This window comes from Dendrobium catenatum, unplaced genomic scaffold (assembly GCF_001605985.2).
Source record: "Dendrobium catenatum unplaced genomic scaffold, ASM160598v2 fragScaff_scaffold_1024, whole genome shotgun sequence".
In the NCBI taxonomy this organism is placed as follows: domain Eukaryota; kingdom Viridiplantae; phylum Streptophyta; class Magnoliopsida; order Asparagales; family Orchidaceae; genus Dendrobium; species Dendrobium catenatum.
The window spans coordinates 2,264,749-2,279,977 of record NW_021319486.1 but is presented as its reverse complement, the minus strand read 5'-3'; the positions used below and the strand labels follow the sequence as shown (position 1 = coordinate 2,279,977).

The window sequence follows — 15,229 nt, the reverse complement described above, 5'->3', positions numbered from 1 at the left end:
TTGAGAAAGGCGGAATGTGCCTTACCTTGCGTACAGCAAATTCCTGAACAGTCTCTTCGGAAGAAAACGGCTCCGCGTCGCCCGAAAATCAACTTTTCCAAAATTTCTCTCGACTTTCTCTCTCCTCAAAATCAGATATTTTTATTTTTTTATTTTCTCTCTCTTCAAAACGACTGATTTCTGTTTTATAATACACAGATCGGCCCGGCCGATCGCCTGATCGTCCCGGGACGATCAGACCAATTTTGATCGTCCTGGACGGTTCCCAGAACTAGTTTCCGGCCGATATTTTGAACAGTGCCAATCGGCCTGGCCGAAGCCTTGATCGGCCTGGACGATGCTTACAGAAAATCATCTGGAGCAAATCTGGGCAAATTCTGGAGCAAATTCTCAACTGATCGTCCTAAGACGATCCCAGATCGTCCTGGACGATCCTGGAGCAGATTTTGATATTACAGTATCCATCTCCGATGATTTCAAAATGCTTGCAATCGGTTTACAATAAAGTTTCATTGTGATGGTCTCTACTTTATCATTATATGTTTGAAGTTAGTGATGTTATATGTTTGAATATTTAGGTTTGAAAATATCATTCGGTTTATAAATCCTAATCCCAAAGAAGTATTTGACATCAATTTACCTACTATGAACTTGTTAGAACATTGTTCCAAACCATTTTCAAATAATCTTCAAACAATGTTTAAACTTTCAAACAAATTTTGAATAATGTTCAAACATTTTTCAAACCAGGGTTCAAAGATGGGTTGAGTATGACAAGATCAAGGTTCAAACAATATTAGAGAAATGTTCACATAATATTCAAATAATGTTCAAATAAAGTCCGAGTATTGTTCAAACATGATTTGATTATGTTTAAAAATTATTTTACATTGGTTTGAATATGTTGGAATAAGGTTTGAGCAATGATCTAATATTGTTCAAGTAATGTTCATATAAGGCTTGAGCCTACCTTGATCTCATTTTTTAATGAAGTTGGCTAGTCTTGACTTGTGCTAAGCTTGTCCTTGCGCTCCACTAAAGCCAATCAAATAGATTTCTACTAAGTGGTCATTTTTGGATTTAGCTTAACCAAGCCCTACGAAATCATAAAACTTAGAACCATATCTTATGTACTAGTCTTTTTAGAAGTTAGTTTGATGTGTTTTAGCCTTACTAGAAGCCCACTGAAATCTAAGAGCTTTGGAACGGGAGCAAGAAGAACAGCGGAGAAGACAGAGAGATGAAAGTAAGAAAGAGTTTATTATTATTATCTTGTGAAAGAGTATAGAGGCTATTGATATATAGCTGAGATAGATGGAAAAAGAAAGTAAATAATAGTTAACATATTTACAAAGATGACATTTAATATGTATATTCTGATATCGTCCCTCAAATTATGCATTCTGTGACTGAATGGATAATTTGTTTCGCAGTTCATTAAACCGAGCTATAGAGAACGGTTTAGTGAGGATATCTGCAATTTGATCTTTGGAGGAGATGTGAACGAGCTTGATGTCACCGGAGTTGATCGATCTGTTGCCGAATGAAATGATAGTCGATCTCAATATGCTTTGTACGGGCGTGAAAGACCGGGTTCTTGGCGATTGTTATAGCGGAGGTATTGTCGCAGTGGATGACCGTGGGAGCTGGCTGCGGAAGATGAAGTTCGGCTGCGAGACGTCGAAGCCAGAGGACCTCCGAGGTGGCCACAGATAGCGACTGATATTCAGCTTCCGTGGACGATTTTGCCACCGTGGCTTGTTTCTTCACTATCCAGGATATAAGATTGGGACCCATGAATGTGCAGAACCCGGAAATGGATTTGCGATCTGTTGAGTCCGATGCCCAGTCGGCGTCGGAATAGGAGTGTAGATCGAGAGAGCCGGTGGTGATTGGCAGGCCGAAAGATCGGGTACCGTTGATGTAACGAAGTAGTCGCTTAAGAGCGATGAAATCTCATTCCGTTGGGCTTTGCATATGTTGACAAACTTTGTTGGTTGCAAATGCGATATCTGGTCGCGTGAACGAGAGGTATTGCAGCGAGCCTGCGAGACGATGATACAGGGACGGATCGGAGAAGGGAATAGTGTTCGTCGCGTGCTTGCAGGAGTCGGGAATGATCGGTGTAGGGGTCGGCTTACAGTTAGCGAAACCTGCATCATGTAAAATTTTGGTTGCGTAGTGTTCTTGTGAGAGAAAATAGTCGTTGGTGGATTGAATCACCTGAATACTGAGGAATAGAGAGATGTCACTGAGCTGTTTGAGGGCGAATTCCAACTGGAGTTGTTGGAGAAGACGGCGAATAACCGCTTGATCAATTCTGTTACTAGAAAATCATCAACATAGATGAGAATAAAAAGTTGTGTTCTAGCGGTATCAAGAATTAAAAGAGATGGATCCGCCCGGCTGAAAGAGAACCCTTGAGATTTAAGAAAATTTGTAAGTTTCTGGAACCATTGTCGCGGCGCTTGTTTTAAACCATACAAGGATTTGTTGAGTTTGCAAACAGCGGCCGGGTGTTGAGGATCGACGAAACCAGGGGGCTGTCTCATGTATATGTCGTCCGGGAGATCGCCGTGAAGGAACGCATTGGCCACGTCAAGTTGAAACATGGGCCATTGACGTTGAAGAGCAAGGGTGAGAAGAAGGCGGATGGTGGGCATCTTGGCGACGGGGCTGAAGATTTCGGTGTAATTTATTCCGAATTTCTGATCGTAGCGAGTGCTACTAATCGCGCCTTGTAACGGTCAACCTGACCATTAGGTAGCAACTTAGTTTTAAACGTCCATTTACACCCGAGTACCGGTTTGTTGTGAGGAGCAGGAACAAGGGACCAAGTAGCTTGGTGGATAAGAGCATCAAATTCTTTAGTCATAGCTTGACGCCAGTGGTCGAATTTCATAGCTTGATTATAGGTTGTGGGGGTGGATGGGGAGGTTGTGTGAGTGAGGAGATTGATAACTTGCTTGGGTTTGTGAATGCCCGACTTCGAGCGGGTCTGTATATGGTGGGGTTGAGGGCCAATCGAGACGGGTCGCGGATCAGAGATATTATGAGACGAAATAGTGTAGTTTGTAGGAGATTCGTTGGATATAAGAGGGCTTGGGTTGATGTCCGGGCTGGGAGTTGAGATGGAGGTGGGGGCGGGATTGGAACCGAAGGCTGGGGTAGAGCCGAGGTTGGAATGAGGAGAGGCGGAGGAATGTGAGGGTGTTGGGTGGGGGTGAGAGATGATCCATGAATGGAATTTTGTTTATAGGGGAAGTGGTGTTCATGGAAAACAACGTGCCGAGAGATGTGCGTTTTGCCGGTAGAAGGGTTGAAGCATTTGTACCCTTTATGAAGAGGAGAGTATCCTATAAAAACACAGGCTTGAGATCGAGGAGTGAATTTGTCAGGCACATACGGACGGAGCCAGGGATAGCAAAGACACCCGAATGTGCGAAGATTGGTGAAGGTCGGAGACGTGCCATGTAGCAGTTGAGCGGGGATATGGTTGGAAATTGCTTTCGAAGGAAGTAAATTGATTAAATAGTGTGCGATGGCGATGGCTTCCGCCCAGAATTTATGTGGAAGAGCGGATTCAAGAAGCATTGCGCGTGTGAGATCAAGGATGTGTCGATGTTTGCGTTCAGATACTCCGTTTTGTTCTGGTGTGTGAGGGCATGCGAGTTGATGTAGGATATCGTTGGCTTGAAGAAATGACTTAAAGGCGTTGCTAGTGTACTCTCCTCCACCGTCAGAGCGAAGGGTTTTGGGAGTAGTGTTGAATTGGGTACGAATCATGTTACAGTAATTTTTAAAGGAGTTAAGAGCTTCTTGTTTGGATGAGACAAGATAAAGCCAAGAATAACTGGTGTAATCGTCGATGAAGATAATGTAGTAACGGTGCCCGTCGAGAGAAGGTTGAGACGTCAGACCCCATAGGTCGATGTAAATTAAATCAAAGGGTTTAGTAGTAACAGATGCACTTTTATTAAAAACAATTTTGTGGCTTTTGGCCTTATTACAAGAGTCACACACGACAGAATGTTTTACAATGGATAAATCCGGAAATTGTTTAGCAAGAACAGTGAGGATCTCTTGGTTGAGATGGCCAAGGCGCGAGTGTCAGGGAATCGAGGAGGTCGTCGTCGTCGTGAGGGCCGCATGGTTGCCGTCCGGTGGAAAGATGATACGGTAAAGACCGTTATGTTGCTGTCCAAGAAGCAGCGGATGATTGTCCCAGAGATCCTTCATTATAAATCCATTAGCATCAAAAGCAATAGAGATAGAATTATCTTTGGTGAGTTTCGAAACAGAAAGAAGGTTATGAGTAAGTGAGGGAACGTGTAGAAGGTTAGTGAGACGGAGCTTACGAGACGTGTCCGGGAGAGGAAGCAGACCCTGGCCGGTGTTATGAATGGGAACCGTGAATCCATTGGCTGTTGAGACAGCATCTGATCCATGATAAGTAGACGGGTAGTAGAGATTGGAGGCTTCCGGCGTGAGGTGAGCGGAAGCACCTGTGTCTAGGACCCATTCTTGATTTGCAGCTGAGTTTGGATTGACAAGAAGGGAGCGAGGCGGACAAGACTCTGTGGGGGCGTATTTCAAATTACACCAGTGCCAGCAGTTGAGCGCAACATGGCCCTTCTTGCAGCAGATTTGACACGTGGGTCTCGCCGAATTTTGAGAGGTGGGAGGGGTGGAGGCATACGCCGGAGTAACAGAGGAGGTTTGCTGAGGCTTACTTATGCCATAACATTTTGCAGAGTTATTGCGACCGCGAGAATTGGAGGCATAGAGGGCGGTGGCGGAGGCATTGACAGCGGAATCTTGAAGGTGCTCATGTTGAAGATGAATTTCTTCATCGCAAAGCATGGAATAGAAGGTATCTAGATCGATTGGAAGAAGTGAGTTCCGTATCGTGGATTTGAAGGAGTTGAATGCGGACGGTAGACCATTAAGAATATGGAGCATGATATCTTCTGGGTCAATTTGAGAACCGGAGGCAGAAATATTGTCTACAATAGACTTAATGCGGGTGAGGTATTGCTGCATTGGTAGATCCTTCATTTGAACATGATACAACTCGTTCTTGAGTTGCATAACACGGTAGCGACTTGTGGGTTGAAGCCGGCGCTCAAGAATCGTCAACTCATCGTGGACGGTGGTGGAGGTAATGATGTAAGGCAAGATCGGTTGCGAGACCGTGGAGAAGAGCGTAGAAAGAACATTGCTATCGACAAGAAGCCGTTGAGTGTGGGCGACAGAAGTTGGGTCACAAGGGGGCTGCACAGTACTTAGATGGCCAGCATAGCCATTTGCTGTAAACTACTGGAGGAGTTGAACTCGCCATATCGGATAGTTCTCCGTGGAGAGAGGATGAGGAGCTAGGTTCTTGATGTTGGATACAAGAAATTTGAGTGCTGGTGGAATATGGTTTGCGGTGGTGATGGTTTGATCGGTGGGGAGGGAGGTGGGAAGAATCTCTGCGGATTCTTGATCTCCCATGGAGGCTCCTGATACCATAAGAGCTTTGGAACGGGAGCAAGAAGAACAGCGGAGAAGACAGAGAGAGGAAAGTAAGAAAGAGTTTATTATTATTATCTTGTGAAAGAGTACATAGGCTATTGATATATAGCTGAGATAGATGGCAAAAGAAAGTAAATAATAGTTAACGTATTTACAAAGATGACATTTAATATGTCTATTATGATAAAATCAACCTTAAACACCCTTGGCTTATTAGTATACCATAGGAGACATTTCATTGACTCTACAGCTACCTTGGTAGAAAAAAATGCCTTAAGGACCCCTTGGGTAAAGGATGACTTAACTGGACCCAAGCCTATCCATAGGGCTAGGTAGTTCAATCATAGGGTGAATATAATATAGGGCAATGCACTAGACCCAAAATTCAAAATCAATTGAAACCAAACTTAAAACTAAATTAATCATATTGAAACCATATAAGAATTTTAAAGCTCCCCACAAGATAATTTTAAGTACTTTTGAGCTTCTTAGAATCAAGTGCTTATTACTTTTGAACAAATTTGATTTTGTTCTTAACAGAATGAATTTAAAGAAGGATAAATTGAGGAAAAATGATATGAATGGTTAGTTTAAGATATAAAGTTATGATGTCTAGTATATGGTCTTATTTGGAGTGAGTTATAATGGGTTAAAAGATTGACCACTTGTGACTAATTTGAGTGTGATGGGGGCTGATTTTGTGTACTGGTAGTAGAGGCTAAGATGGAAGTTTAGCATTTTTTTATGTTGTAAGAGATGTCATGGAATGTAGGAAAGAGGTATTGATTGAGTGCGGATGTGATTTATGGGTGCAAAGATCAAATTGGTGCATACTAGGTGAAGGAAGAGGATTTATGATCATAGGCAATGGGGAAGCTTTCAAACCAATTGTATAATGTTGGGGCTTCAAGGGTTGGAGAGGCTATTAGGAGTGCTATAATTAAAAATAAGATATTATCATTTAAGTGAGTGAATAGAACTTTAAGAGAGGAGGAGGATGATAAGAATTTTTACCAAGAAGCTTCAAAGGAGAGGGGTGGTTACCAAACACAAAGTGTTCTTAAGCTCCAAGTTTTGCAAGCATCCAAAACTAATTTTTCGTCTATTCATACTCCTATTTATAGTCTAATACAACCTATTCAAACTTTAAATGAACTTTGAGGGAGAATTTTGTGGAGATGGGAGTGGCCAATGAGGATAACAAACATTTATTCAAAATTCATGCCATATCAATACTTGTCCACCACTTCTACTCCCCTTCTAAAAATATCTTTACAACTCGCACATGCTTACATCATTAAAAAAAATTATTTTATTCAATATTTAAAATGTGAGCCAAAAGTTGAACATCCATCATAAGAATAATGATTTAACCTTAGTTTGAGCTCTTGTTTAAACCCGGTCTATGTCAAGTCAGATGAGTTTAAATTTTGTTCATTTGTGATATAGAAAATTAGCTTGATGTTGGTATTACACTAATCAATATATAGTTGTGTTGGTATTACCTATGCCAGTCTTGATCCACACAACAGATTAATCATTATCATTAGTGGTGTCCGGCTATGGCGGCAATGAGAGCACGACCGCACGATGGCAGCGACCAATAGTGCTGGAGGCAGTGATTGCCAATGGTGGGGATGTTGGCGGCCGGTAATAGAGGTCAATGATGGAGTTGAGTGTTTTTTAAAACATTAAAAAAAATTATTTTGACTATATAAAAAATAAATAGATTTATTTCAGTATTAGAAACCACTAGAAATTCATTGCAGCAACACAACCTAAACAACAAAAACTGAACCAAATATAGAGGATGAACTCCTCAATTACTGCATTAAAAACAGATAATTATCATACTGATACAAAGCTAATCAGCCCATTATTACCGACGCAACTCTTTATTCAACGGCATCATCCCTGGCGGGTAATATGAGCAACGAAGGCATTCAAATCAGCCATGGAACTCCCCCCCTCAGCCACAGCCTTCTGTATCTCCTCCCCAATCTTCTTCGCCCTCTCCCTCATCTCTTTCCCCTCCTCCTCCACCACCACCATCCTAACCACCTCTTCCACCTTCGCCGCCGGCACCACCTCCTTCCGGTGATCCCACTCCCTCACCATTACCCCAGACTTCAAGTACTCTGTCAAAACCATGGCGTTTCTGGGCTGGTCAATCTGCATCGGCCATGCAATGATCGGCACCCCATAGCTCAAACTCTCCATAATCGAGTTCCAGCCGCAGTGGCTCACGAAGGCCGCCGTCGATGGGTGCGCTAATATGTCCACCTGCGGTGCCCATCCCTTCATTATCATTCCAAACCCCTCCATCTCCTCCTTGAATCCGGCCGGCAAGCCGCCGGTTCGGCTGTCAGATTCGGACCCAATGGCCCCTTCGTCAGCTTCCCTTATCTGTTGGGATTTATGTGAGAGAAAAAAAAAAGTTAGAGGAAAATGAACATATGAGATGTATTTTTTGAATATAATAATTACATTTCTATACAAAATTATGACGAATATTCTAAATTTTAATTACAATATTTTTTTAAATAACTTTTCTATAATTCAAAATTTTTCGCTAAATACTAGCAATGACTTTTAATGATTAGAATAAATAATCCAATTTGAGCTTGATATTAAAATTTTAGGTTCGGATTAAACCATTTAATAAACAAGTTGGGCTTAATCCTGAATCCAACTCATTTAATTGGTTGGTTGAGTTCAGGTTGACTTGTGAAATCAATTTTTAAGTTTTAACTCAAAAATGATCCATTTAATTTTTTTTCCTTAAAATTCTATTACTATTCTATTACTTGTTGTATTTTTTCTTCTCATTTTTTTATTAATAATATAAAATTAATAATTAAGATTTTTTTTAATTTAAATGGGTTATCAGGCTAATTTTGAATCATCCGAGTTAAAAGTTGGTTCGGTCCTAGTCCAACTTTTTTACTCGGGATTGCATTTGGGTCCATTAAATTCAGACCAGATCAATTTTGGGTTGGACCCATATCGGACCTATTAAGTTATTTAACTTTTTCCACTACCCTACTTAAAGTAGGTTAGGCTAGCACAACTAATCAGATCACCAATTTTCCATTCACTCTCCGGTAACATTACCACCCAAATAAACCGCTGCCCGCTTCGCCGGAGTCCGATCGCCAGCTGCTCGACCTGCACACCCGCCATCGTCGTCGTCGACCCGAACGACAAGTACACCACCGACGCCACCGGCTGCTTATCTAACCACACCAAGCAGTCATGCCGCTTCTCCGACACCGCCGCCACCCTCGGCCCAATCAGATGCAGCGGACTAACGGCAAAAACCTTCTTTGACCCGTATTCCTCCGCTAGAAGATCCACAAACTCCCCATCAAGCACCCGACAGCTGTTTGCGATGATCCCTGCTTCAACTGGCCTCTCATGCTCAAGCCGCTTGACGCTTTCGAGGATGGGCTTCGGAACCCAGTCGTCGAACTGGGCTGCGACGATTGGGTTAGCTCTGGTCGTGGGCCGGAGATTGGGCTGGAGTTCGAAGAGGGCTTGGAAGGCGGAGACGCATTGAAAGGTGTAGGATTCGGCGTTGGGGAGGGAAGCTGCTTCGAGGGCGGCGACGGACATGAAGGTGTCGTGGAGAACGATTAGGCGTCGAGAGGAGAGGGAGAGGGAGTGGAGGAGGGAGGAGAGAGAGGGGAGAAGGAGGAAGGGAGTATCGAAGAGGCGGAGGGCGTGGGAGAGGTGAGGGGGAGATGAAGGGGGGAGGGGAGCGGGAGGGAGAAGAGCGAGTTCGTGGAAATGGATGTTGCCGAGGGAGGTGGAGGGCCAGCCGTGGAGGCGGAGTTGGGCTTGTTGGATGGAGGAGGAAGGGGCGGCGAAGTGAACGGGGAGGTTGCGGCTGGAGAGGATTAGAGAGAAGTGAAGGAGTTGGTTGAGGTGGCTTTGGGCGGGGAAGGGGACTGCGAGGATTGTTATTGGTTGTATTTCGGCCGGGGACATGGTGGTGCCGACGGTGGGTTATCCTTTCGGTGCTGTGCGGCTGGTGAGTGAGTGGGGTGGCTTGTTATAAATGTGCGGTTGGGATTTGTTCGTTGGAAACGTGATGGTCAGCTAACTTTATTGACGGTTGGGAGCACATACTATGATTTTATTTATTTATTATTTTTTTGTAACTAAGGAATTGACTCATCATTGGGGTTATTTTTGTAGGTGAATTTTATGATTAGCGATGTTAACAAATTCAATTGATAAAATTTTAAAAATCATTATCAATTCTTAGAACGATATCAACTTTATCTTTTTTGTAATTAAAATTTTCAAACTTATTTTAGGTATCACTAAATTCTTATATATTTATGAATCTAACATCTGAATTTTATATTTATTTATGTAATATTGTATAGTGATAAATAGTGTTGCGCCCTGGAGTATTTGTGGCGGTAGAGAAATATAAAGTTTAGCGTCTTAGCATTATACGAAAATCCGACACACAATTAGATAAGAGAGAGTGTGTAGCATTCATATGAGACACCAAGATTTTTATGTGGAAAACCCCTGAAAATGGGAAAAATCACGGGGTCTAGCCTAGTTTGAATAAATCAACTAGTATTTGCAGTTGATTACAAATGAGCCCTTTCTTTGGGGGAAGGCCTTAACGATATGTACATCTTAAAGAGTACACTACATAGTGGGAATACAAAGAGTCTTTATTTGACGTGTTCGTTTGGTCGGAAGGACCGTAGTCGATGGGCGTCGTAAGTTGAAAGGACTGTAGTCGGTGGGCGACGGAGGTCGGTAGGATCATAGTTGGCGGGCGACGTAAGTCAGCAGGACCGTATTCTGCGAGCGATAGACGTCAGAAGGACTTTAGTCTGTGGGCGACATAAGTCGGTAGGACCGTAGTCAGCGGGCAATAGAGGTCGGAATGACCGTAATCAGCGAGTGACAAAGGTAGAAAGGAATGTAGCTGATGGGCTATGTAAGTCGGCATGACCATAGTGGGCGGCAACAGAGGTTGGAAGGACTATAATCGGTGGACGACGTAAGCCAAAAGGACCATAGACGGCAAGTGACGGAGGTCATAAAGACCGTTGTCTAACGACTAAGGTTGAAAGGACTGTGTTAGGTAGAAGTCCAGCAATGAACAAAAATCTAGCATCATATAGAAGTCCGATGAAAACCTAATAACGGGCATAAGTTCAACGTCGGGTAAAAACCTGGCAACGAGCGGAGGTCAAACGTCGGGTAGAAGTCCGACGTCAGTCGGCGGCCGGGGAGAACTCTGACGTTAGATGGTATTCGGGCAAAACTCTAGAGTCACTTGGAGATTAGATAGAATTCCTGCGTCACTTGGAGATCGAGCAGAGTTTCGGCGTCACTAGAAAATCGGGCGGAATTCTAGCGTCACTTGGAAGTCTGGCAGAATTCCAGCGTCCCGTGGAAGTCAGGCATAGTTCCGGTATCCCTTGGAAGTCGGGCAAAATTTCGACGTCACTGTGGAAGTCAGACTGGATTTCGTCGTTACTAGAAAGTCAGAAGGAATTCCGGCGTTATTGTGGAAGTCGGACAGAATTACGACGGTGGTCGAGGAGTATCTTTCTTCCTATCCTTTTCTTTTCTCTTCTCCTTCCCCTCTTCTTTTTCTTGCTTGGGTCGCCTCTTAAGAGAAATGAGGGGCTATTTATAGTTTTTTTAGGATAGCATGACCCGTAAATAGAGGGATGATCAAGGGCAAATGTAGAGTGTTTTGGATGGACGATCGATATTGAATCCCTTGACCGTGAACCATTCGTCGTCCATTTGAAGGTCTTAATGATATCATAATTCGATGATCTTGGGCTCGTTGGATTTGTCTCGTCGAGACGGTTGATTCGACCATAAGCATGTCATGTTTTGAAATTGTTTGGTAATCCAAATTATGGATTGAATCTTCCAAATGCTCTTCGGGTCTTCGATTTGGGCCCATTTAGGCTCGGATTGAGTTGAATTTGGTGTCGTTGGGTTCGTATATTCGAGACAATCAGTTTGACTATAAGTTTGCTGAAATCAGAGTTCAGATGATCCCAATTTTAATTTTTGAAGTTTTCAACTTGATTTTTGCCTCGATATTCATGTCGATCAATATAATTTTTTGATGACATATCAAATGATATAAAAATATATTTATTTTATATAAGTTAATGTTAATGCTATTTTTTATTTAATTTAAAAATTATTAAATATATGAAAATTGTTAGAGAAGCAGGTATACAAGAATTTAATGGTATATATAGAGAGAGAGACTCTTTTATTGTGATAGACACTCTTATATATTCTTCAAAACTTGATAGGCAATGGAAGCTACAAGATTATTCAATATGATCCTCTAGACTTATCTCATATATGTAGATAAGTTAGTTCTTTTCAAAAAAAAATTCTAGAGCAACATCCTTTTCTTAAAAATCCTCATAATAACCCCGCTTATCGTTGTCATTTTCAACACTTAATAAGCATTTGTAACAACTTACGTATTTTCCTCTTCTTGAATAGCATTCATATAAAAGATTGTCACATTTTATTTGATAACATTCATGATTTTCTAAGTTAGTTGCCAGCTAACATTCTATCTATAATCGGCAGTTTATAACTTAATAAATACCCAATTCAGAATATTTTGATCGTCTATGTTAGATTTATGGTATATGCATTGGACTCTTCTTTGAAAAAAGAAATTGCTTCTTATCTCATGGGATTCTATATGTATTCATAAGGGAGATTATTGTTTCTCTAATCTTTATCATCAAAGTCATTCTAAAAAAATCATAATTATATGGAGCTGTTTTATAATATTGTCACATTAAAGGCATGATGAAATGCTAAATTTCCATCCTTCTAGCTTAACCACTCCTCTATTATATCAATTAGCTAGAAATATATGTTGTAAATTACTTATAATTTAGGCTTTAGATTAATATTTTGGTGCGTGATAAAAATAATGTATCTCTCATTCATATTCCTCGGGTTAATGGATAAAGGCTTTTAAAATTATTTGGTTATAACATTTACTCTATCTTTTATCTCTCATACAATATTCTTGTTAAGAAAATAATCTTGAATTATATATAACTAGAACTTATCTCTCTACATTTATTTTATATCATTTGATCATCAAACCCAACTGTGAATAATAATAAAAATAATAACTAATGATGGAGGTTATAACATGCTAGCTTTTGCTTTTATGTATGCTTTAATCAAATGGTTTTTTGTTCTTGGGAAAATTATATTTTGTATAATGGGATGTGAGTAAAATGAGAACCGACACCTAAGATTGAAAGCTATTTCCCCTATTTATACTTTAAAAGTACTTTATTTTATTTTCAGCCCATCACCAATATTAATAAAATACTCAGTTTCTATGCATAATAATTCCATACAAATTACAAAATAATAATAATTGATACGTCCTATAAAAATTATCTTGATCGAGCATGAATCTCGATGCAAAATCAAGTTGGAAACTTTCGAAATTAAAATTGGAACCATTCGAACTCTGATTTTAGCAAACTCATAGTCAAACTGAACGTCTCGAAAATACGAACCCAACGACACCAATTTCGATTCAATTCGAGCCCAAATGAGTCCAAATAGAGGACTAGAAGCGCTGTTAAAAGGTTTGAACCACAATTTGGGTTAGCAAACGGTTTTCAAACGTGACGTGCTTATAGTCAAATCGAGCGGCTCGACGAGAAGAATCCAACGAGCCCAAGATCGCCAAATTTTGACATCATTAAGGCCTTCAAATGTCTGATGAACGGTGCATGATCAAGGGATTCAATATCGGTCGTCCATCTAACCACTCCCCATTTAACCTTGATATCTCACCTATTTACGGGCCATGCCACTCCAGAAATCTATAAATAGACCTCTAATTTTTTTTTAAAAAGGGATCCAAGCAAGAAGTGAAGACAAGGAATAAGCTCCTCCTCGACCACCGCCGGAGCTTCGCCGGTGCACCATCATAGACCCTCACCTTCGTCGGAACACCACTTGAGGCCCTCACATTTGTCGGACCACCACTTGGGGCCCTCACCTCCGCCGGACTACCGCTTGATGACGTTGCTCTGCCGGACCACCACTTGAGACCCTCAACTCTGCTGGACCACCGCCTGACGCCGTTGCTCCACTAGACCATCACTTGAGGCCTTCACATCTGCCAGACCCCCGCCTGGCTTCATTGCTCCGTTGGACCACCACTTGAGGCCTAGACTTCTGTCGGGCTTGACGCCAAGAGTTCTCTCGAAGTACCGCCCTTCTACGTACAATGGTCTTTCTGACCTCGGTCTCCTACCAACTACGGTCTTTCGGACCTCAGTTTCCTGTCGACTACGGTCCTTCCGATCTCCGTCGCCTACTATGGTCCTTCCGACCTCCATCAATAGACAATGGTCTTTCTAACCCCAGTCTCCTACCAACTACAGTCATTTGGACCTCTGTCTCCTGCTGACTACAGTCCTTCATACCTCCGTCGCCTACTATGGTCCTTCCAACCTCCATCACTAGACAACGATCTTTCTGGCCTCCATCCTATCGACTATGGTCATGTTGACCAAATAAACATGTATATATTGTAACTCCCACTATGTAATGCGTTATATATGATGTACATTTTTTACATCAAGCCACACTACAGGAAAAACGCCGAAATCTGGCGGTTTTTTCCGGCGGTTAGCCTATATTCACAAGCGATTTTTTTAACTACCGGCAACTTTACGGCGGGTTTTGTGCAGCCGGAAAAAATCGCGTAGGAAACTAACACCGGCGGTTTTCCGACGGTTCCGACCGCCGGTTTCAACCGGATTTTATGCCGGTGGTTTTCCGGCTGTGACGCCGCCAGCTATTTGACCGACGGCCTACCGGCGGTCGGTTTACCGACGGTTTGCCGGCGGTTTAGTTAGCCGTTGTATTTTTTTTAAAACCGCCGGCCTTCGCCGGTAGACCGCCGGTTAATTAACCGGCGAAAGCCGGCGGCCTACCCGTCGGTATTTCCGGCGGTCAAAATCGCCGGCTGTCCACCGTAGAACCGCCAGTGGCCGTCGGTAACCGCCGGTGGCCGTCGGTAACCGCCCGTAATAAACTGACGGTGTAATGCCATTACCGGCGGCTGGCTATTGGCCGTCCGTATCGTAGTTTCTGGCGGCCAAACCGCCGGGTAGCCGCCGGAAACCTGTAGCACCTGCAAAAAAAATTGACAGCATCCCCTCTATTTGAGGGAGGTTCACCCTAAAGTCTAAACCTGCAGAAAGAGCAATATATGTTAGGCAACACGCCGCTATATTCATCACAATCATATGTTGGGCAACACGCCGTTAGATTCATCACAACCATAAATTATAAATACAATCACAAGCTCATCATAACATTACAATCACAGTTCACAAGTAAGTTCATGATAATGTTACAATCACAAGTTCTGAAATTCACAAGTTCTAATTAATACAATCATCAAACATAAAATAGATCTAATCATCATCTGTATCCTCACTGTCTGCAGATGGCTGCTCCTGTTGGTCCTTCTTCCTCTGTTTTTCAGCTCTGTAGGATTGCAACTCTGCTTGCATTTCATTCTGAACCTTTCTCATTTCTTCAATCTCTCTAGATTGAACCCTTTTCATCTCTTCAATCTCTCTAGTAAGCGCTGCAACCCTCTCGCTTACAGATTCTTCAGCTCCACTTAGATCAT

General features: G+C 42.2%; 1 protein-coding gene across 1 annotated transcript; it reads right to left on the bottom strand.

Annotated features, from left to right (window-relative positions):
- Window positions 1–7,232: 7,232 nt before the first annotated feature.
- On the bottom strand, window positions 7,233–9,561 carry LOC110105063 (cis-zeatin O-glucosyltransferase 2-like). The gene is made up of 2 exons (XM_020834425.2): window positions 8,632–9,561; window positions 7,233–7,923 (listed from the first exon to the last, which is right to left on the bottom strand). The coding sequence occupies exons 1-2, from the start codon at window positions 9,505–9,507 to the stop codon at window positions 7,426–7,428; spliced, it is 1,374 nt and encodes a 457-aa protein (XP_020690084.1). The 5' UTR covers window positions 9,508–9,561; the 3' UTR covers window positions 7,233–7,425.
- Between the last annotated feature and the right edge of the window lie 5,668 nt (window positions 9,562–15,229).